This window comes from Macrosteles quadrilineatus, unplaced genomic scaffold (assembly GCF_028750875.1).
Source record: "Macrosteles quadrilineatus isolate MER2022 unplaced genomic scaffold, UCM_ALF_1.0 Scaffold_2__2_contigs__length_208266976, whole genome shotgun sequence".
Taxonomy (NCBI): domain Eukaryota; kingdom Metazoa; phylum Arthropoda; class Insecta; order Hemiptera; family Cicadellidae; genus Macrosteles; species Macrosteles quadrilineatus.
Genome location: NW_026542595.1, coordinates 205,395,625 through 205,417,908, shown reverse-complemented (window position 1 = coordinate 205,417,908; position 22,284 = coordinate 205,395,625). Strand labels below are relative to the sequence as shown.

The following is a 22,284-nucleotide window of genomic DNA, read 5'->3' as shown; positions in this document are numbered from 1 at the left end:
TAGTTGGGCATTAGTTGTGTAAGGTTTTACTGGATGTATATTACACGTTGTAAGGAGTTAAATTACATGTTAACTAATTAAATGAAATTTGAAACTTGAAGTTTGAAATTTAGTATGTTCATTGGGGTCTACTTTATAGTATTTCACGTAAAGATTGCGAATCTTTTAGAGCTTGAAACCCGTTAACCGTATGAATGGAATTTAAGGTAAACAGTGTGAACGTTTGGATTACAATTCAAAAGAAATAAGTGTTTAAGAACCCTAAAAACTTACGGATTGGTTTGACAGAGAGTATTAATTAATAAGCAATTGTTTTGTACGAAGGTTGTATAAGTTAAAATAAGTGTAAATAATTACTAGTAAAATAACGGCAAACACGTAGAGTGGAAAATCATATATCTTAATTTATAAATTTATTAAAAATATGGTTAAAAGAGTAGCCTATAATTTTACATTATTTTATCAACAAGTAGTTTCAATTTGCTAAAAACTGTTTATTATCTCCAAGGAAATTTGTTTACGTAAGCTTTGCACGATTTAAGTAACTTTATATTATGTGAAATCGCGAGTTGAGTAATTTGAAACTCAAAAAATGTTTGTTTCAAGCTTTTAAAAGCCAGTCTAAGTAAACTCAAAAAATAGAAAAAATAGGGAAAAAAACAATAATAAACATTCGATTACTTAGATTGCAAAAAGTTATTTTAGTCCATCACAAAGAGGGTTTTTGGATTTAATATCGTTCTTATCATTTTTTAAATTAATCATTTTTACTTATAAAATATTTGGGGCAATTAAAAGAATTCTGTAAAAATAATTTTTAAATCAACAAAAATTCTAAATAGAAAATACAAATAAAAATAAAGCAAAATAAACATAAAAAAATTGGAAATCCAAGCTATACAAAAAAAGGAATTTGATAAAATACTACAAAATCTAAATTTAAAACAATACTTAAAAATATAGCAAGTAGCATACTATTTCTAAACAACAAACTATCGAAACAACTCAGAGAAAGGAGGTACCCTAAAGACACCCGCACTCCGCACCTTCAACGCCAGTACTAACACTGCCTCCAGCGGTCAGGGGAGAGAGTGAGAGGAGAGGGAGAGAGTGATGATATCACACTGATTACACTCTTATCACTTGACCTTGAGCCTCCCTCCCAGCAGGGGTGGCACGCGTCTGTTATCAGAGATGTACTGCATACGCCGCTGGTTACCTCACAAAACCACACATGCTCACGGTCAAGTGTCCTATGTTTAAAATATAATTAAAAAGCTAGCAGCAAAACCCGGCGTTGTTGGGTCAAAATAAAATTCACAATAAAGATAATAAAATATGTTTGGTATCTTGAACTTCTGATTCAAACTAACAAATAACAAATATATCAAATTAAAGCCTTTATATATATCTAGAAGTTAAGACCAAGACATACAAAATAACAAAAATAAAAATTTTGTTACGTGTCATTAATTGCAGATAAGTCCTAAAATAATTAATTATTGTTTATTCGTGATTCAGCAGCGTGCTTCAGGTACGTCCGATCTTAATAATCAATAGCTCGAATGAAAGTTGGTATTTCACTGAAGGTTCTTGGACCAAAACATATAGGATAATGTAATTAGAACTGGTGAAATGCATCTTCAATTGCAATAAGAATTCGAAAAAGATCAATTTTTTTGATCAAGTAATACTGTACGAATGAATTAATATGCTTAATGGCAAATCTATGTGAGCATGACTTTAATGGAAGACCACAATTATGAAAATCGGTCGTGTAGAAGAGCAAAACGAACTCGAAAAAGAAAACCCAATTTTAACTCCCATAAGGAATGTTCAAGGAGGAAGTTGCTTTTGTCCATAACTCGTCAGATAAATTAATTCCGATGCTTGGCTAGAAGAGCCGTACCGACTTGGAAAATAAAAACTGATATTTTGTCTAATATATAGATAGGTAAATAAATATCGGTGCTGCTGTTATAAAGTTTTGCTAGAGTATCTAGTAGGAGTTATCGATGCGTCTTATGGATTGTGCAGCTAACTATCCTTAATTGTCTATACTCCTCGTTTATGAGAATCCATCACTGTATGACCCATTGTCAGGGTTTAGCCTCACAGGCACTTGAATGATCCGGGATTTATCCTTGCTTGAATTTCCTGGAAGGCTATCACTTTCATAAGAGCTAATACAGTAATTATAGATTATGCAGTCTTACACCTTTGGGATTTAACAATTCTCGATTTTAAAAAGAAACGGCTAAAAAACGCTTTCGTTGAGTTAAACATGTCTATAAGATGAAATAAGATTCATAGATCACGAATTCCATATATTTTATTTGGAAATTGGTGTTGAAACTTAAATCAAATTAAATAATGAGGTTATGCAGGTAATGTCTGATATGCGGTTTATAGTAACTGGTTTTATAAAGTTTTACTATGATGTATTTTTTAGTTTTGAAATATGAAATTTATTATGAGGAGCCATTGAGAATTTAAAAGCCCATTTCACATTATTAGTTAGGCACTAACACAGCAATATATGCATTTTACATTTATGCAATTTAATATTCGAACAAACACCGTCTCTGTAGTCACAACAACCACTGCAATTTTTCTTTTTAAGATTTGTGTAGAGGTGTTTGTTTAGTCTAATAATCCACTGCAGTAGGGAAGGTTAATACGATTTATAACTTTTTTCGCTTGCAAAGAATCTTTAAGATGTAATAATATGATCCTAGAAATATAGTACTCTTGTCAGTTTTCTTCAAACAAATCCCAAACAGTATCTTCAAGAAAACGTAATAATTTTACGGATTTTAAACATTGCTTATTTGCACAACCACTCAAGACAATTCAACAAATTTAAAACTGTTTGATGTCAGCTCACAACGGTAGAGCTAATTTAAACTGATCGCTCTATTCATATTATAATAGGCCCATTACTTTGAGACAATAGAAGTCAGATCGAGGAGGTGGACCGGCAATGAACTTAAACTTGGAAGAAAGCACGGTTAAAACAGGTCGTTGATTGGTGCCTATCTTGGAGGGCCGCGAAAAAGTGGTCTTGTACTTCAATGAGTAGTACACAATTGTAAAAACTGATAATACTAGATTTGGTAAGAGAAAGTTTAATCATACCTGTCTTTAATTATTCTTCCCCTATATAGTATACTGTTTGTTTTTTGTGTGTTAAACTATTGGACACAGTTTCTGTATTATACATTTTGTGCTTTTAGAATTGTTTAGGGTTTGGTCTTTAATCGAAACCCTAATTTCTGGCCTCATTTTTAGTGTGTTGACTTTTCGTTATTGAATAAAAGTATTAATTGAAGGAATTCGTCTACTTTATCTAAAATGCTTCTATGTTTATAAATTTGTCAGGGATAATTTTGTTGAAAGTTAGCAGTAAATGCATGAACATATGAGTTTACGAAATAGATACTTAGTAATTGCAAAAGTAAAGTTAACATAGCTTCACTGTGTTTAGTCGGGTAGCTGAGAGGTTTGAAAATCCACACAGTTAAACCTGCTTGTTCGCTGTTTCAATTCTGATATACGTTTGAAGTTTAAGCACTTTTCGAAACCAAACATGCCTGCTTTATATAGTTTGACTTTTAATAATCGATTCTGGTTAAATAATCAGATTGTCTTAGTTATTAACAAAGCCTTTCCATTTTTTCGTTCAATTCTCCTCATTTATGTTTGCCTTAGGCTACCATAGTTTGTCGACGTATCGGTCTCAGTTTTATAAAAAGAGCTATAATTGCATTAGAGTAATCACTTTAATCACCTTAAAAGACCCTTTTAGAAAAATATTGATAGGATAAAGTTCATAAGACAAAGCATCAGATGCATGGTTAACGCACACAACTTTCCTTGGTCACGGGGTTCACAGTAAGTAAAAAAAATAATTGTAGAATACCAGGTGCCCTAGACAAAAAGACGTAAGCTTTCCCTAGTGAAATATAGATAAATGGTACACGATTTTTAACTCATATTTACTGACTCATTGTTCCATGCGAGTTAACATTTTACCTGATACTATGACCTTTTACGCATCATACGCGAATGAGAAATACATCTTTTGAATAATTACCTAGATGATGATTCTCTGAGAAAACTAACAAATTACTTGAAACAATCGCAAGTACAGGTGAGTACGAGGATACCACGAGGCCACGGGAAGCGACCAATGACAGAAGCCCGGGCGACGTTTCGCTTGCGTTACAATGCAACAGCCGTCATCAGGGATTAGTTATCAAACTATAACTATATACTGATATAGCTGGATATTATGAGCTGTGATCATTGGATTTTTAATGGCTAAAAAACTGAGGGTCTGGATCAGAAACAATGCTACACAAGGAACTTGTGGAACACACTCATATCTTCCATGCATATTTAGGTAAAAATATTCCTTTACATTTTCGTCTGAGATGCTAGAGATATTTTGAATAAGTAACGTTCCACACTCCAAGACTTTACAATTATGTCTCTTGAACTTTAAGATGTTTTTTAATCCCTCATAATCTTAATAAAAAAAATCTGTAGTACGTAGGCCTACTACTATAAGCATTTAATTTCGAACTTTTTGCAGACAACTTATCCTCTATAGTCTTCATATCTATATTTTATATCTAATATAAATTGTGATAGAGAACTTCTTCTATTCAGATTATTACAAGAACTCGCCCAGTAATAAGTGCCAATATTAGTCACCAGTGTTAGTGTGGTACTAAGTCTTAGTACCACGAATACTTGGAAAGAACCGGTATGGGTCATAAACATAAACAAATAACGTTTTTGGCCCGAAAGTAAAACAAACCATAAGTTAATAATCAATGATATTAGTATAGGGGGTTTGTTTACTTTCGGGCCAAAAACGTAACTTGTTTATGTATATGATCTATACCGGGTCTTTTTCTAGTATTCGTACTTAGTAGGCTACTATGGCTAAAGGAGGATTATTTCATGTTGATCATTTAAACTTTTTTAATGGTCATTAGCATTAGTTTCGCTAATTTACTTATACGACTTTCATAGATTAGGTTAATTTTGGTAATTAGTTTTCGTTGCCTCTTGAAAAATATTTTGGTTTACAATAATTAGCTTAATTCACGATTGTTAATTTCGGCTTTCATGATTTACAATCTTTCTCTTATTGAATATCAATTAAATTTAATACACTCTAGTTTTTTTAGTATTTACACATACAAAAAACTCTTATTGAATATCAATTAAATTTAATACACTATAGTTTTAGTATTTACACATACAAAAAACTCCTAAAGATGTTATACTTTTTATAGTTGCAATTAAAAGTACATAATTTACACACCAAAAACCCCAAATTTGTTTGCTTTGCAGTTATGTGTTTGTCTGTACGTGGATAACACATAAACATCGGTGTTAGTCAAAACACGTGATGATTAATTATGTTTTTGTTTGGCTTTTCTTGTTATTGCTAATATATCAGAAATTAATCCGTAGTGTCATTAATTATTATTGAATGGCTTTCGGTAGAGGAAGTTCTGAAATACGTAATGTTCTTTTCACATGAAGTTATTCTTATATGCTGAACTACAGCTTATAGGTGGTGGACTCAGATCCATTGGATCATGACATTTTCACATAGCTTAAGTTTATTAGCGAATGTCGGGATTCGAACCAGAACCATCAGGTCAGAAGTCCCGAGTTTCCACGATAAAACCTACGTACCGTACCCACACGTAATACAGTAATTTAACATTACTCTTTCATGCGCACCAAATACGTCAATGGACACCTTCGGTCTTGGGTGTTTGTTTTTATTTCCTATGACGTCACTGATACGTTGGTGTTAAATTGCAGTAGAGACAAAGAGTGAGTACTAATATCGTTGAGTATATATACACTATATGCAATAATCAATGCTAATAAGCTGTGTATCTTGTTTGTATAAAAAGTCGTAATTGTCAATACAGTAAGCCGTTATTTTATTGAAACCACTTATATTATTATACATACGAGGTGTTAGCCCGTCCTACGTACGGGAGTAGTCAGTTAAAACGGTGTAGGCCTATAATTCAGAACAGCTAGTTTACACGTATAAAGACAAATTTTATTGCAGCCTACAGTAGAAAGAGTAATTAATCGCATACCTAGCTCTTCCATAATCAATATCGCCACTATACAATTACTCATACTATACACAATTTCCAGTAGGTCTGAATTGAAACTCCCTAAAATAAAACGAAAACATCCAATAAAATTCACAGTACACATAACTTGGTGTCCTGACATCATTACACTAATCGTATGTCAATTTCACTGCATCAATTGCTAATATAAATAAGTGTAAACAAAGAAAAGTAAACACAACAACATTATAGTTTGTTTTGTAAACAGCTGAGTAAAAAATAATATTCATTTGAACAAAAGAACTGGTCACATGTTGAAGGAATTTAAAAATTAAAAACGCTATTAAAGCTAGTGACGTAATTAATTGTCTATGTGTATCATCCATTCCGTTATCAGTTCCAATATCCTTGATAATTAAACCACCCTCAATGAATCAATGTACATCGTAATTCCCCATATTCATTTATTTAGATTATAAAATATTCAGCGCCTCCAAACGACCAAACGTAACCACAACTAAACACACGCCAAACAACTTTTTTAGATTTCATAAAAGGATGGTTAGTTTAATTGCGTTTCCTAGGTCAATGATGACGTTGTGTTCAATCTATGTCATTAATCTGTATATCTTTGGATAACACCCGTCTGAGGTTGTGGTTGTAATTTAAAATCGTATTCCTGAGGATTCTTGATCTCCATCGTTATGACATCAATATTTCCGGGCCTAATCCAAACAAAGTTCAAGCATTCAAAAACATTGATTGTAAACAAAAAGCTGCCAAGATGAATTAAAACATTTAAAAATTGTGATTTTTCTACCCTTTCCAAAAAAGTTTAGCAGTAAAATAATTTGCATATCTTGTTTATTTAACTCGTGTACAGAGCCTCGACTTGTACCCATCGATGGTGTTACTTATCTCGGTGGGCTACTAATCTTACTTATTTCCTATAATCAATGACAAAATCAAAGTAAATAACCTCATAGTTCTATAGAGCATTTTTATAGCTAACCAGCTGTGAGTTTTAAACAAATTGTATTGTTCTAAAACAAATCGAAGATTACAAAGATTGCTTTTAAAAAATAATTTGAACATCCTAGTATTTTACTATGTATATTAAATTAATCTGTCATCCTCTTACAGAAGAATTTAACGTATCAATGATTAGCATTACACATAGTATAAATAAGTCAACCCTAAGTATGTCTTTACATTTTTATCCAAATGCTGAATTTGTGACACACAAGCTGAACCCAGCTGTGTGTTTACAGCTGTTATGTTGGCAAATTATTTTATGCCAAAAGCTAGTTTAGAATCTTAGCGTCGGCTGCTAGACTTTAAAAAAATTAAAACTTAATTTCTAAAAAACTGGGACCCTAAACTAAATTTATGGCTTCGACATTCCCTAGTTCTCAAAATTATCTTTCTTTCGACACAAAAATCATGAAAATCCGTCGAGTGGTTGATTCAGAATCGTGAAATAAAAAAACACTGTTTCGTTTTAATATTATAGATAGATTCTTCCATATACTCGATATACACCAACTGAATTTTGAATCTGAAATATGACATTGTAATATTACTTTGTATTGGATTTGTTATCTTCGTATATTAATTTGAAGGTTCGAGTTACCCTGTGTTATTATTTGAGCTCAACAGAGATACACAATGTAACATCTGTCGTAGTTTAGTAGTAACTACAGTTATTTCATGCCAACAAATTTAATTACATCTTCAGAGTACAACACCGAGGCCTTTGCGTTTTCATGCCCAATTGATTGAACCATTGGCTATTTGATACAAAAACGTACTCCTATGCATTATTCAAAGCTTATGATAGCACTGCTGTTACCCCATTTCCATTGTGTCATTGTAAACGGAAAAAATAAATCCTTACGCTTATTGTACATGAATATATGATTAAATTGTTTCTTTGCGCACGATTATATCAAATGTCATAGAAGTTCTTAGGTACGTACCCCTACGTTTCAATGATACTAGCATTGACTGTACACGTATAGTCAATGGTAGACTAGCCAGCGTTTCTCTTAAGAAGTATTAAATAAATAGCAGACTAAAAAATGCCTTTTTATACGCAACTACACTGTCTTTTCTTAGAATATAGAGGGTCACTAATTATATTCCACGACCTTGAATACAAAGTATTTTTTAAAGATTTTTACTTTCCCACACTTAAACTACAATTATCTAGACACATTTGTAACCAACTTCAAAATTTTAACAAATTACGATTTACAACGTTTAAATTGTTTAATAAAGTTTGACAGAAGTAATTTGTATTTAAAATAAAAATTACGTTTGAAATTATTATGGAACTACTAGCTGAGTACCCGTCCTTCGTACGGGGTCGGTATACAATGCTTATTGTAGTTTAATACTAGTGCTTTGCATTTGCAATGAGAGAGGACACGTTTTGAGAAAATTTGGTTAACTATAATCTACGGTATACTATAGTATATAGAACATGTACCATAGCCATAATGTTCTACCACTTCACCTAAACAATATAAAGAAGTAAAGTGCTCACACTCAGGTTTTTGTTGCTGCTTGGTTCAAATTAGCTGTTGTCATCAATGAATGTATGAAGTAATGGTGCTGCACCCTTTTGGTAAACTGTATAACCTTTAATGCTATTGAATATCAAAGAAACAAATTGTGTAGTTGAAACAGCTGGCAAAATTATTTAATTCCTTTTAAATATGAATACTCATAAGGTTAACATGGGAAACTCTAGAGCCACTGGGGCGGAGCTCGAAAGGATTTTTGAGTTAAGAATATGTCTATATGTTAATCGGGAATGTAAGCTATCATCATACCAAATTTCAACACAATCCGACCAGTAGTTAATGCGTGAACTTCAAACAAACAAACAAAAAAACAAACACACAAACTTTCACATTTATAATATAAGTATGATTAAAAGGTTGGTGTGTAATAAATAACTATATAGCAGCACCCTTTGTTACTGTTTGTTTTATACTTTTATTTAAATCAATTTGTTAGTGATTTTTTCACTTTTTAACGCTACACGAGTTATTTGCCTTTTCATAGGGGTACAAATACACTATTACCAAATTTTAAACTAATTTATCTTATCTCAACATTTTATTTTATTTTACTAATTTTGTTGACTTACCCATATCGCGGGATAGAGAGGTGAGATCCCCATGACGAGGCGCGCACAGTCACCGGTAGACTGGCCTGGACAGCTCGGGCACACGCCCCCGTGGCTGTCCAAGGTCTCCGCCCTGATAACACAACCACAAGCCAACCAATTTGGCCACCATTCAAGATTTTGACGAAATTTTTTGATTGGAGGTAAAATGGAAATGTGGCGATAACTGTTTGGCTCAATTTTGTTATAGAGCTCCCTTGGGGTATTTATATGTAGTTATGCGTTAAAACGCAAATGTCAACACAACTTTTATAACACGTTTTCTAATCATTTTCGGGGAAATTTATGTTACTTTACTTATATTTAAGTTTTTTTCTAGCCTTTGATGAGCATTTTTAATGAAACATTTCAAAATATATTACATTCCATATTAAAAGTGAATACATTTAGTTAAAACGAAATATACTGCCATACGTTTTAGTAAACGGCCAAAACACTGATCGTGTTACTATATATCGACGACCTTATGTAAAAATGGCCATTTTTTCCAAATGACAAATGCCATCTCCCTAATCCGTTCGGAATCGAACCTGGAACCCTCAGAATCGAAGGTTAGCCCTGTTACCACTCGGCTACCAAGTTCATAATTGGATGGTATGTTAGACACCATACAAAAAGGAAGAGTGTTATTTCTCCTTTACTATGCTCAGAAACAGTTAGTTAATATACAGTATGTAATTGCAATGTGTGCAAGTAATTGAGGTAGAAAATGCGTAGCTTGTAAAGATAGCTAGACTCATAATGGCAGGATGTAGTTGTGTAAGTGACATGTGTTAAGTAAGTTTTGTAAATACTTTACTGTCATGAGTTACCGAAAGGTATTGTTATAAACTTAAAAGCTTCTATGCAGTGAATTGGATGGGTAATTTATTATAATAGTATGATAAAGATTTAGGGATATGGTTTTACGAAAAATTAAATGCATTATGTAATTATCAATCGTATGCACGCTGATATTTTAACGTAATAAAGAGTTTATCTTGTGCTCAAACCCTGGAAGCAGATTGTTTGGTATTCACAATTAGAATACGTATCCTGGAATTACATTAGATCTTTGAATTATATGGCAAATATACACTGATTTTTAGTAGCTCTATTAAAACTTCATTTGGAGCTATAAGATATTTTACATGTCTTAAAGCAAGTTAGTAATTAGATATTTTTCTTAATGTCTGGCCATTTTAACTTTTTAGTTAATTTCCAAAATAGCTGTAGAATTTCCTCTAATCAGGGTTTGATGGTGTCAGTTGAATTACACACTTTTATAATGACCTGGTATCGCATTTTACACAGAACGGGTGATACTTCCTATAGTGCTTCAGTCACACACCAGCGTTCAAGTCTTTCTCAACCTATTCTCGGCCGTTGTTTATGAAAACGATTTCACTCAATTTCGTATTCGTTCACAATCATCTTGGCAAAATATGTTTATTGTTTCACTAAATTTAGATCTTCAACTTCATGACAGTTAACAAATTCTATAATCCCTTATTAATATTGCTGGTTCAATGTGTCACAAAGTGTATCAACGTTTTGCAGCAAAACAGGAAGATTTTCAATGGTTCTTGAAAATCCTTGATATTTGTGATTGTGAAAATTGGTTTGTGTTTCTGAGTTACAAAATTTCTTATACATCATAATACAATAGCCTTTCATGATCATTTAAATAATTGTAAATACTGTATGTCACACCATTGACTAAAAGTTTGAAGCACACATCTAAAGTTGTCAACGCAAGAAATTCGGATGAGCCAAGTTACAGAAGTTTTAGAAATATTGATATTTGCAGTTTTTGCATGTTTTGTAAATCACTTGTTGATTAGTGCGTTTAAACCTTTAGTACACTACTTAGGTTTTGAATAATGTAGTAAGTATAATTTCCTTAATGTTAATGCTGTTAGAACGTTTGTCTACGAGACTTCTAAATCCAAACATTTCAATCCTCACTCCTCAATGTGTGTTTAATCAAACACATTGCTACTACATTGAACTTTGAAGATGATGCCAATTTAAAACAAATCCACGCCAATTCCTCCCCGGAGGCGGTGCGACGAAGCGGCGCGGCTCCAAAAGGCGACATCGTCTGGCAAGTTTCTCCCACGTTGGGCTTAAACCCGTTAACACATTCAGATTATAAATCTTGCAGTGTAGGAGAAGAGACGGTTCAATGGCCTCTGCAAAGATTTAACAAAAAGGATTTAAGAATTTGACCTAAATGGAATATTAATCCGAAAGTCCTTATATCTTCATTACTTCGAATTTTTCAAACTATTTTAGTTGGTATCATACTTTGTAACAAGTACAACTTTTGGAGATTGAAATAAATTTAGTAGTTGGGATTGGTAAAATAATTTTTACAAAAGAAATATAAATGGAGGTCATAAAAAACACCGGTTGTAGTTATAAGTTAGGCTGTTAGAGTTTCAATTCTGAAAAAAGTGGATCAGAATATTCCATGGTAAAAGTAAAACACAGTATCGCAATTATTATTTATACATTTATTCACAAAAAACATAAATTTAAATATAAATAAACACAATAAAAAGTTTTTAAAATGTTCCCAACAGGCTGCACACCTTATCTCTGTGTATGTTTATGAGCTTAGTCTGAAATGAAAATAAAATGGCCGCATCAGTAAGATACTAAGTACAGTTTTAAATATTGTGTTACTTTTCTTTTATGCATGAAAATAGTTAATAGTTAGTGTATTGAAGAATTATAATTAATTGAACAATACTATACTTTTTACATAAAATAAAAATACTACAAATTTGTATCATTTTCCAAAAAAATACATAAATTAACTTCAAAGATTAGTCTATAAGTTGCTAAATCATTTTTAATTAATTTGCTTTCCAATATTGTAAATGTTTAACCTCATTTTCAAATAATCCACCACTGAATAAACCTTTTATAAACACGATGTAACTCAAATCTAAAAACAAAACACAATTCAACCAATTAATCAACCTAATCAAGACATTAGACGGATTCAATCATTTCTCAGGGTTATCTTACACAATTCACAGTTCATTGTAACTCGAACTCGATCAATCTCGAATCGATCGTTGATTCGATTCAATTTCAATTAGTTGTTGCGGCAAGGCGACCAAATCGTGAAGAGTGAAAGTGGATCCTTATAGAGCATTGTCTGAGTTTGGACTACCTCCAGACAATAAGTGGTTTGGTTCCTCACGGGTTTTAATGATCCTTTTGAACCATATCGGGACGGTTACGTGGGCCAAGATCGTTTAAATCGCAACAGATGTCGTTTAAAGGTGAGATCTAACCAGGAAGTAGGGTTTTAAATATGGTTAAGATTAAAGAACGAACAGTAAAATCTGTTACTACCTTAAAAACATACATGTTTGTGTCTATTTGAGGTTGGCTTGGACATTAACAAATATTAGACAAAAATAATCATGCGCCCCTTTTTCATACATATTATAAAAGCGTTTTATAGCACTCAATTTTGTTGATGTTTAATCTTACAAAAAAGGGTTGTACAACGATAGAACCAGCTGTAGCAAAGCAATTTAGTTGCTTAGGGTCATAAAAGTGTCAAGATTTCTGCTTAGTATTGAGAGCCTCCAAGCTGAAGCTGATTTAGGGAACCTGACCTAGCCTTTAAACATATTCCACCCCAACCAAGGAAGGGAATTCCCCATACCAACTCTACGAACCATTTCTCTCTATTGCGTGCCTACCATCCTCTTTGAAAGATAGATGACACTCCGAAGAAAAAATAAGAAAATAAAGGATACACGTCATCCCCTTTCAAAGAATTTTCTATAAGTAGAAGACAATTAATTATAGAAATCTCGAAGATGTAAGAAATCCGATAGGAGAGACCGATGCATGAAACACGATAAATGACAAGAAGAGAAGAAGTAGACACGCAGAGATATTTGATTCCTCTGACAGTAAAAAATATTACTCTTCGCTACAAGACCTGTCAGTGGATCGTTTTAAGTTCAATAACATCTGTGGACTTTGCATTCAAAATGAAAATTTTAATCAAATGTATTTGCGAATTGTAGGGCTACTATTTGTTAACCTAACATACATTTTTAAATAGAGAATTTCTGTGCTCTTTGATTGTTCTTTATATCGATTAAAAGCTTTACATCCGAGTCTTCTACAAAATCCTGTGATTTAACTGATTATCACTTTATTACGTGAGTAAAATAACGTGTCTATAAAATATTCATCGGGGTTTAAAATACTTTCTTGAACTTACTCCTACATGAATGCTACTTCAAGGTCATCCTAGAAGAGCTAAGTCATCCTCAGCACAGTGACCAATCCAACCATCAGGGATTTCCTAGTTTAAAAGGTTTCTTAGTTTAAAAAAAAACTTTGGACATCGTAGTGCCAATGAGGTGGAGCCTCATCTTGCTAGAACACGAAGTCTTCCACACCCTCTTCAAGTTGAGGAAACAACTCTTGCTCCAACATGTCCAGACATGTACCTGTTACAGTTCGTTGGAAACACTTTTATCATATCGTTATACACAGAAAGGGTTTTATTCAATTATAGCCATTTTAAACAACTAGTGAAAGTAAACCAAAAAGGGAATCAATGAACAATGAACATCAACATATGATTATAAATATTACAACAATTCTCTTTAACCACGAGTCATTCTCAGTGTTGTGGGAAAAAAACTAAGTGATAAATATGTAGTTAAAACCCGATGATTATTTTATGGACACCTGGTACCTATTATTAATTTTATTTTTCATAAAAACATGACTCCCGACAAAAATATGTAATTCGTGTTAGCTATTCAGCTAATGTGAATTTTTCGTGCAATGTAGGACACCTAAGAGTATCTTCCAAAACTGTACGAGGATATACTATCACAATTTTAAAATATGGATTTGGAATATAAGAATTAAAAGTCAAAATAACAACTCAACAACAATTTTAAAAAACCCTTTCATAAAATTGATGAAGTACGGTTATGATTTTTAGTACCTCTAATAAGTTATATCTGTTATAAGTTATACATACATAAGCATTCTGGCTTGAATATGTAGGTCGTATCACATCTATCAAACGTTTACTGAACGATTTTTCACAATCAATGTGTTACGTGGTTAGCTCTATAGGATAGGACATGAAAAAGTTACCATCAAGAGATCTGATACAGTTGACTATGAATCATCGGGTGAGTGACCCATGTTTTTGTGTTAGTGTCTGTGTGTGGGTCTCTGGACCGTTTTACCGCAGATTCCCTACAAGGTGTGTGGGTGTGTGCGTGTGTGGGTGGTGCATTTGTGGGTAGAACCGCTCATCTTGTCACTTTGTACCCATTTAAGGCACGCATCAGATTGTTAACTAATGTGCCTATTTCGCTCTTCTCGTTGCGTCTGAAGCGCCAACGCCTTGTAGATTAGCTGATTGAACAATGGCAACCCTAGAGCTCAGGAGGAATCTTTGTGCGATGGAGAACTTTTCTGATATTGGATAAATTTTCGTCTCTGGAAGCTTGGTACTTTTTGAGTGCTGGAGAATGTTTAGGGTGCTGGAAGACATTTTGGGCACTGAAAGTTACTTCCAGTGCTGGAAAAATCGTAGACTAAAAACAACTCTGTGTGCTCGGTATCCCTTTGAGTACTGGAGAACTCATTTTTAATACTTAAGATTTAACTTACCTACGTATTATTTTTTACGTAACTGTATACTTATGACAAAATAAGTGCCATGCGAACGTATTTAATTACATATTAGTGTATTTTTTAACCAACTCCTCAGGCGAATAAAAAATATCCAGAACTGAAGAGTCCTTTTAAAGATGAAGAGCCCTTCAAATTATGGAGAACTATTGAGCTAGAGTTGATAAGTGCTGCCAAGTAATTCTCATAGCTTTAAGATTGTCCGACATTACACCTTGATGACACAGGCTCGTGATTCGCCCAGATCTGAAACATTTCAGTCTATTAGGTGAATGCTACAGTTAGTTTCAAATTACATGAGCTCGATCGTTAATAACCCACACATTTTAGTTGACATAATATAATCCAACAACATTGTATTAAAAATCTCAAAGAGTTTTCAGAAGAACAAAGCTCCATTAGAAAATGCCATTAATTAGAATTTAAAAGGCCTTACCCTTACCTTGTTGGACGATATAAGGAACAAGAAAGGTTGAATAAAATCTTAGATCTTTCAGTATCTACCAATCTTTGTTGGCATGTCCACGGGTTAGTCACACACTCGGGCATAGCAGATCTAATTATACAAACCATGTGTCACCGCCACTCCTCGACACCTCACTATGATCTAATGCTACAAATTGCTTCCATCTCTGCATTAAACATAACTTTGCTCTTCCGTACTGCTTCGCTGGTTACTGTGTCCTTGTTTACGCTTCAATAAATATTACAACTTGTTTGTCAATTGTAATTTGTTTTCCATGTCGTGATTTATTGGGGAAGACGTGGTAACCTGACTTGGTAAAGCTGTCAATTAAAATTTTAACATGAAATTAGGGTAAAGATTCCAAGGTAAGAAAATATCGGTCTATGATTACAGTGTTATACTTGAAGATATACCATGTTATACCGTCTCAAATGGTTTCATGATCCAACACTTTTACAATGGCAGAAAAGAAAAGAGGAAAAAGATCATCAAAGTATAACTATTTTAAGTGTGGCCTATCACGCGTCTGGACCAGGATGTTCTTTATATTTTTTAACAGTGTCTCTTGTCCAGTGCTTCTTTGGCTACTTAACCCTAGGTTGATTGAAATATTGCTTTGGGTCCTGTTAGTAAGCGATGAAGGCCCGTTCAGTAAGATTAAGATAACTTTACTTTAGGGGTTAGGTAAATTCTAATAAACAGTAACAGTTCGCCCTGACGTTATAATTGCAAAAGTAAAACAATGAACTGTTTATTTTAACTTTCTTTTTTACTTTTAAATTATTATTATTTATTTTATTTTGTTAAGGCTAATAGATCAAGAGGTCTTTTCCTATTATTCTGCATGTCAAACATTTAAAATCCTATCCCTTGACGTGATTTCAGTGGCCTAAAAGTAGTGGTGTCTTGGCTAAAACCTACTGTGGCTGTTTTAGGACTATGTCCTCTTCAGCCAATTCTGTCCCTCCACAGACTTTTGCCTTTTCTTTTGTCTCTGAATATCCCTGACACAATTCCCAGACGCATCTCTACGTCTCACGCACAGACGCACGCACACCTACTACGTAGGCTTTCGTTACTTCGTTAAAAATGAGTCAGATTTATCAACTTCCTCTGGGTTTTTATTCGGTACAAGGCTAACGCACGATAAGATTAATGTTAAGGCAAACAGATTATGAATGAAGAATCCTTGTATTTGTTTATTGTCTTTGTATTTAAATTTCCTTCAATGAATCAATGAGGATAGAAATTGTGTTGAGATTTAACCTAAACCCACCAAACAGTATTCTGAAAACTTGTCTTAGTAAAGTTATGGGGTTTAGTTTTGGGTGTTTGTAATTGTATATCCTTAGTAGTTCAAGGTTTCTACGAATTTGGTGCAAAAATCTATGTCTCACTAAATCATTCTCAGTTACACAAAGAACGAACATCTGTGCAAAAGGAATCTGCACACACTCGAATGTCAAGTATAATTGTCAAATGAACACACGTGAAAGTAATATTACTTGACATTGCAGAAGTCACCGCATATTTTTGCAGCCCTGGCCTGAAAATAAGTAATTTTGTAACACTATTAGGTAAACAGATGTGAGGGTCAAAGTCTGCGGTGGGCGCTGGGCGTGGAGCACGGGGGCGCCCAAGGTTAAGCCGCCTAGGCGCCCTGCCATGCATTGTCCTACCGGGTCTTCCTCTTCCTTGGGGGTGCTAGCCCATGTTATTGTGAATTTAAACATTGTATGTACTATCGTTGTAATTCTTAGAGGGACGTTAGGCTGGTTCTCTTATTTTCGCGTGTCTCTATTCGCTTAAGCCCTGAGCCTTATTCATCGTCCTGCTCGATCTTTGTCTTTCCTGTACACAAGTTATCTCATGCATTTCACACTCCTCTTCCATATTTGTTTTATTGAGACCCATCTCATAATAGTTGTATACAATCTAGTTAAAGTTAGTTCACTTCAACCGGAAGGCAAATAACTGGGAAGAGTGGGTTAAATGGTAGGATTGTGAATTTGAATTATTCAAGAGACGTGTTGGGCAACACGGGTTCTCCTAAAGAGAAGAAGCTAATACTGGTATCGTTTTTCATTTGTACATTTTAGCATGGATTAAATAGTAAACCCGTTAATCTGATTTTAGCTCAGGTAAGAAAACCACTTACGAACATATGGAAACAGCTGTGACCAAAGAAATGTTCGTACTCTGGGCATTACTGATTTGGACTATGGTTTCTTGGATTTTCTGACTGCTAATTTATCCAGGGCTATTTTAATAGGAGTCGATGTAGAGTTAGAGTCCAGTTCCCGAGTGGTCACTGACCAGTCAGTAACTACGGGGGCGAGGTGGATGGAGATACAGCGTGGGGTGTCTAGTCTACAACAGCTACAGTGTTGCCAACACTACATTTGGGTCAATCCACTCAACACGTGTGCAACTGACCATAGAAACCAGTTCAAGTGACGTTAAGATCAGTAAATAATGTTTTTTGTCATACTGCAGCAAAAACAGCCATTTAATGCATGTGTTGCGGGTCTAAATTATAATTTTTACTCTCTTGGGATGAAAAAAATCAATAATTTCGCATTTCTAGGGTGGTCACAACTCGTGGGGAGGGGGGGGGGAAGTTGCGCGCGTGAGTGGTTTACGGTTCCGCGTAACTCTCAAACGCTTAAGAGGCGGTCGGATAGAGCCCCGTATCCCATATTTTGCAGGCGTCACGAGCAATAACACAGTCCTCCCAAATCAGACTTTTGTAATAGTACCACCCTTGGCCACCAGGTCCGTGGCTGTCGCATAACGGGATCTGAGAATGTTGACAACCCTGTGTTACATAGAAACTTGAAAGCATCAACTCGACTACCCTCAGCCAGTGTCCTACCCCTTGTCTATTGTCCCACCGCATGTTTCACTTTCACTGGTTTGCTACCTTCGCTCACCTACCCTTTGCGTCTCAGCAGGTCTCAGTTCGTCACCGCACAATATGCTAATTTTCCACACAAAAAATGTTTTGGAGATACAAATAGCAATTTCAGTAAGACATTTTGATTTATACACTTAATTTTAATATAAAAGTACATGATAATGTACCCAATTATCTATATACCGTAAATAAAATTAGAGTTTTGTCTGTACATTGCTCAAATTTTTACTGTTTTTTACTTTAAAGAAGCCGAAACAAGTCTCATCTCTATTTCTGTCTGTCGGTCTGTCTGTTACGGCCCAAGAGGCATTTTACGCGGCCTTCTCCTAAAAAACGAGAGTACCTATCCAAGATCCAAATCATTTTAATGTATTCACTGGATTGACGAGATGGTCTTTAGCCATTAAAATATGGCCTAACTATTTTTTAAATAAAATGACGGATGTTTAAAAACCCAATTTCGTGCGATTTTTGACAAGTTTTCTCCTAATGTCCATCACATAATCATCTATGAAATACCTTGAATCAGTGTTGTATAGGGCTGGGAACTTACATTTATAAGATCATCGTCGCCAATAGCTTACTAACAAGGTTTTCACTCATTTACGGCGTTTCAATGGTGGTTGTGTGAAGTGTAAAGTTAAAAATCACAACTGCAGTGGGTGATTGTAACAGAGGTTTGCCGGTTTACGGATGATGCTAAACTCGCTTTTCCAATGTGTCACTTTCGATTTCTACTCACTATTTCCTTAGAACTGGTGGTATCAACGAGAATAATTTTTACGTACCAACACATCACTATTTACAAATTAGTTATCGTTAGTGTTGCACTTTATTTATTACAGTATTGTTAAATTTAAATGATGTCTTACTGTATAACTTTATATGTCATTATATTAGGTTTATATATAATAATAGTTTTGCCAGCACATCGAAAATATGCAAACCAACTGCTTTATATAATAAGGTTTCATTTCAACTGACTACTATAAGTTCCCCGTGCGTAGAACGGGCACACAGCTAGTAAATAATATACTAGTGCTACTGGGCTCAATAATGTAACTACTTGGCCTATTCCATACATTTTAGCGAATTTCCCTATAATGAGGTAGCTATTACCGTAAGTGGCATGGTAAGACCTACGCCTGGGACCGATTTTCTTTTTCATTTTGATGTCCCCAGAGGCCAAAAACACCATTCGTTCAAATTTATATACATATGTGTGTCCGTGAACACTATAACTTGAGTAATTTTTGTCCGATTTTGATGAAATTTGGTTTGAAGGTGTAAGGCGGGAGGCGGGATAAACTTGAATGAGTTCGCGAACCAGCATGATCGGGCCATGGGAACGGGGTTTTATGGATAAAAATTGGTTTTTCGAATTTTTGACCCTCTAAACACAAAATTTCCCAATTTCTCTCCAGGCCTTTTTAAAGAGCTTAAAAAAAAAATAATTCAGTATATCCTATCAAAGTGTTTTAGTAGGTACAATTATTCGTTACGGAGAAAATTCACAGTTTAGTAGACCGTAAACAATAAAAAGGTAGCCTATATGTACACAAACTACAAACATTAAATAACGTAAAAATAAATGTTAAACGTTAAAAAATATATAATACGTTAAAATAGCATAAATAAAACTTTTAAAGTATATTCTCAAACCTAGGCCTATATAAAAAAAAAACTACAAATATTGTCCCTAATTAAACTACAATAAAATACCTATGAAAAATACTGAACATGTTTACAAAAGACTGAATATACGAATGCTTCGCAATATAATGTCACCCGATCGTCTTAGTCCATATTTTATATCTATTGATAGAAGGAATTTCTTTTAGATCTATGAGGCATAGCCCTAACGTAGGCCTGTAATTGAAATTTACCTTTCATACTGGTTTAAAATAGTTAAAATCAATCAACCTCACTACTGCACACTTTATTCAGGTTGAAATTTTCATATAAATAAGTAAGTAAATACACAGTCCACAAAACATTGATACGTTAACAACGTAAAGCTTTAAAAATTCATTATGGTTTGCCAAAAAAATCTTTCACTTGATGTGGTATCTTGGTATCAGTATCGAAGTAAAATTAAAATTCATGATGTAGCCCCTGAACTGTTTAATTAGACTAATATGAGGTACGCACCTTTACGTCAACAGTTCAATTTTAGTAAGTAGAACTCACAACATGTTTCGCCTATTCAAACAGTATCGAAGTTATTAATCTCCCTTGGTTTTGGATTTCTTTTTCGAAAATCAAAGTCATTTCCCATTAATAGCATTATTTATAAGCAGCTTTTAATGTTAACATATTAATGACAGTTTGAAGAAAAAACCTTTATCCAAACAAAGGGTTCTTATTTGAAAGATTACGTAATCTCTAAACGATGATCGATATATCTAGCAAAACATTCAGAGGAAATGTGACAAAAAACGCACTAATCTGGGGGTTTGGACCTTTGTAGTTTTACTTCCTAAGCAGGAAGGCTATGTATTCTAGGGAAAAGTACCGATATCGTTGTCGAAATGTGGTTGTGAATAATTCGGCCTACGTAGGGCCTACCCAATACATGGGCTATGGGCCAAGATTTGCGGTATGGTCCAACGATTGCAGCACAAAGAGGTAAGTAGGAACCAAAAGTGACACATTGGAAAAGCGAGTTTAGCTACATCTGTAAGTTCAACCTCTGTTACGATCACAGCGAAATCAGAAAGATCTTCCAAGATCGTAGCAACATCCACGATCACCCACTGCAGTTGTGATTTTTTACTTTGCACTTTAACACAACTGTCCTTGAAGCGCAACGAGTGGAAATTTTTTTTTATGTTATTGGTCGAGATGATTAAAACATGTAAGTTTCTCAGCACTGAGCACTATACAACACTGATTCACGGTCTTTTTCCCGGTTTTCAAAACTTAAGAACAATAGTTGCACTTGCGATTAATTAAACCGGCTAAGTAAGGCACAACGTTTTTAATCCCACTTGGTTTGGATGTGCTTACAAAACTTAATCGGAAATGGTTGCGGTATTTGTAAACAGTATTTAATGTAAACATATCATATGGGACAGCTAGAAGTGAGAACTACTCCAAATAGCTGATCGTTGTTTCATAAAATTTAATAGTAAACATTGGAAGAAAATTTTACAAAAATCGAACAAAATTGGGTTTTTGATGGTTCGTTATTTTGTTTTCAAAGAAGCGGGGCCATGTTTTTATAGCCAAAGAAACTCACTAATCCAGTAAATACAGAAAAATGATTTGAACCTTGATCGGTATTCTAGTTTTCTAGGAGTAGGCCGCGTAAAATGACATTTTGGCGTCACTGACAGAATGAAAGAATGGACAGACGGACAGAAATTGAGATAAGACTCGTTTCGGCTTTCTTAGGCTATGAAACATAATATAACCAGAAACTGCATGATTCTAAGCAATGTAGGCCTACAGACAAAACTGTATTTTATTTATATAGATAGATGGAACGATTTAAATATAAAAAATAAAAACAGTAGGTCCTATGTGTCGTATTTTTACGTTTCAAAGCCATTTGAAGTTGCAATCTGGCTCTGGCTGTTTTTTTCTAGATTTAGCCTTATCCTGTGCCTCTAATATATAAATAGGATTTCGGATGGGCACTTGGGGTTTTATCTTAGCTCGAATAATATACCTAAAACGGGACATCGCAATTCCAAGATAATCCATGAGTCAGAAGCCGGCTTGGCTACGACGCAGTGCTGGTCCGGAGGGTGGATTTGGTTCCTGGAAGACCTTAATCGTATATACCACGTATGTCAGATAAATGCTTTTGCTCAATACCTTGTTTTCATACTGGCAAATAGTTTGTATCAAATCGTGTATTGCAGAAGCTATCTTTATACAGATAAGTCCGTAATTAACG

General features: G+C 34.2%; 1 protein-coding gene across 2 annotated transcripts in view; it reads right to left on the bottom strand.

The window, feature by feature from the left end:
• Positions 1–9,384, bottom strand: part of LOC128987699 (uncharacterized) — a 49,850-nt gene extending 40,466 nt beyond the window's left edge. Inside the window, exon 1 of one of the 2 annotated variants that reach the window (XM_054408690.1) lies at positions 9,277–9,384. In XM_054408690.1, the coding sequence (XP_054264665.1) occupies positions 9,277–9,309 (33 nt within the window). In that variant the 5' untranslated portion in view covers positions 9,310–9,384. Of the gene's footprint in view, positions 1–1,022; positions 1,059–9,276 lie in introns of those variants that run through there. The other variant, XM_054408689.1, reaches the window with a different exon arrangement.
• Positions 9,385–22,284: the final 12,900 nt, after the last annotated feature.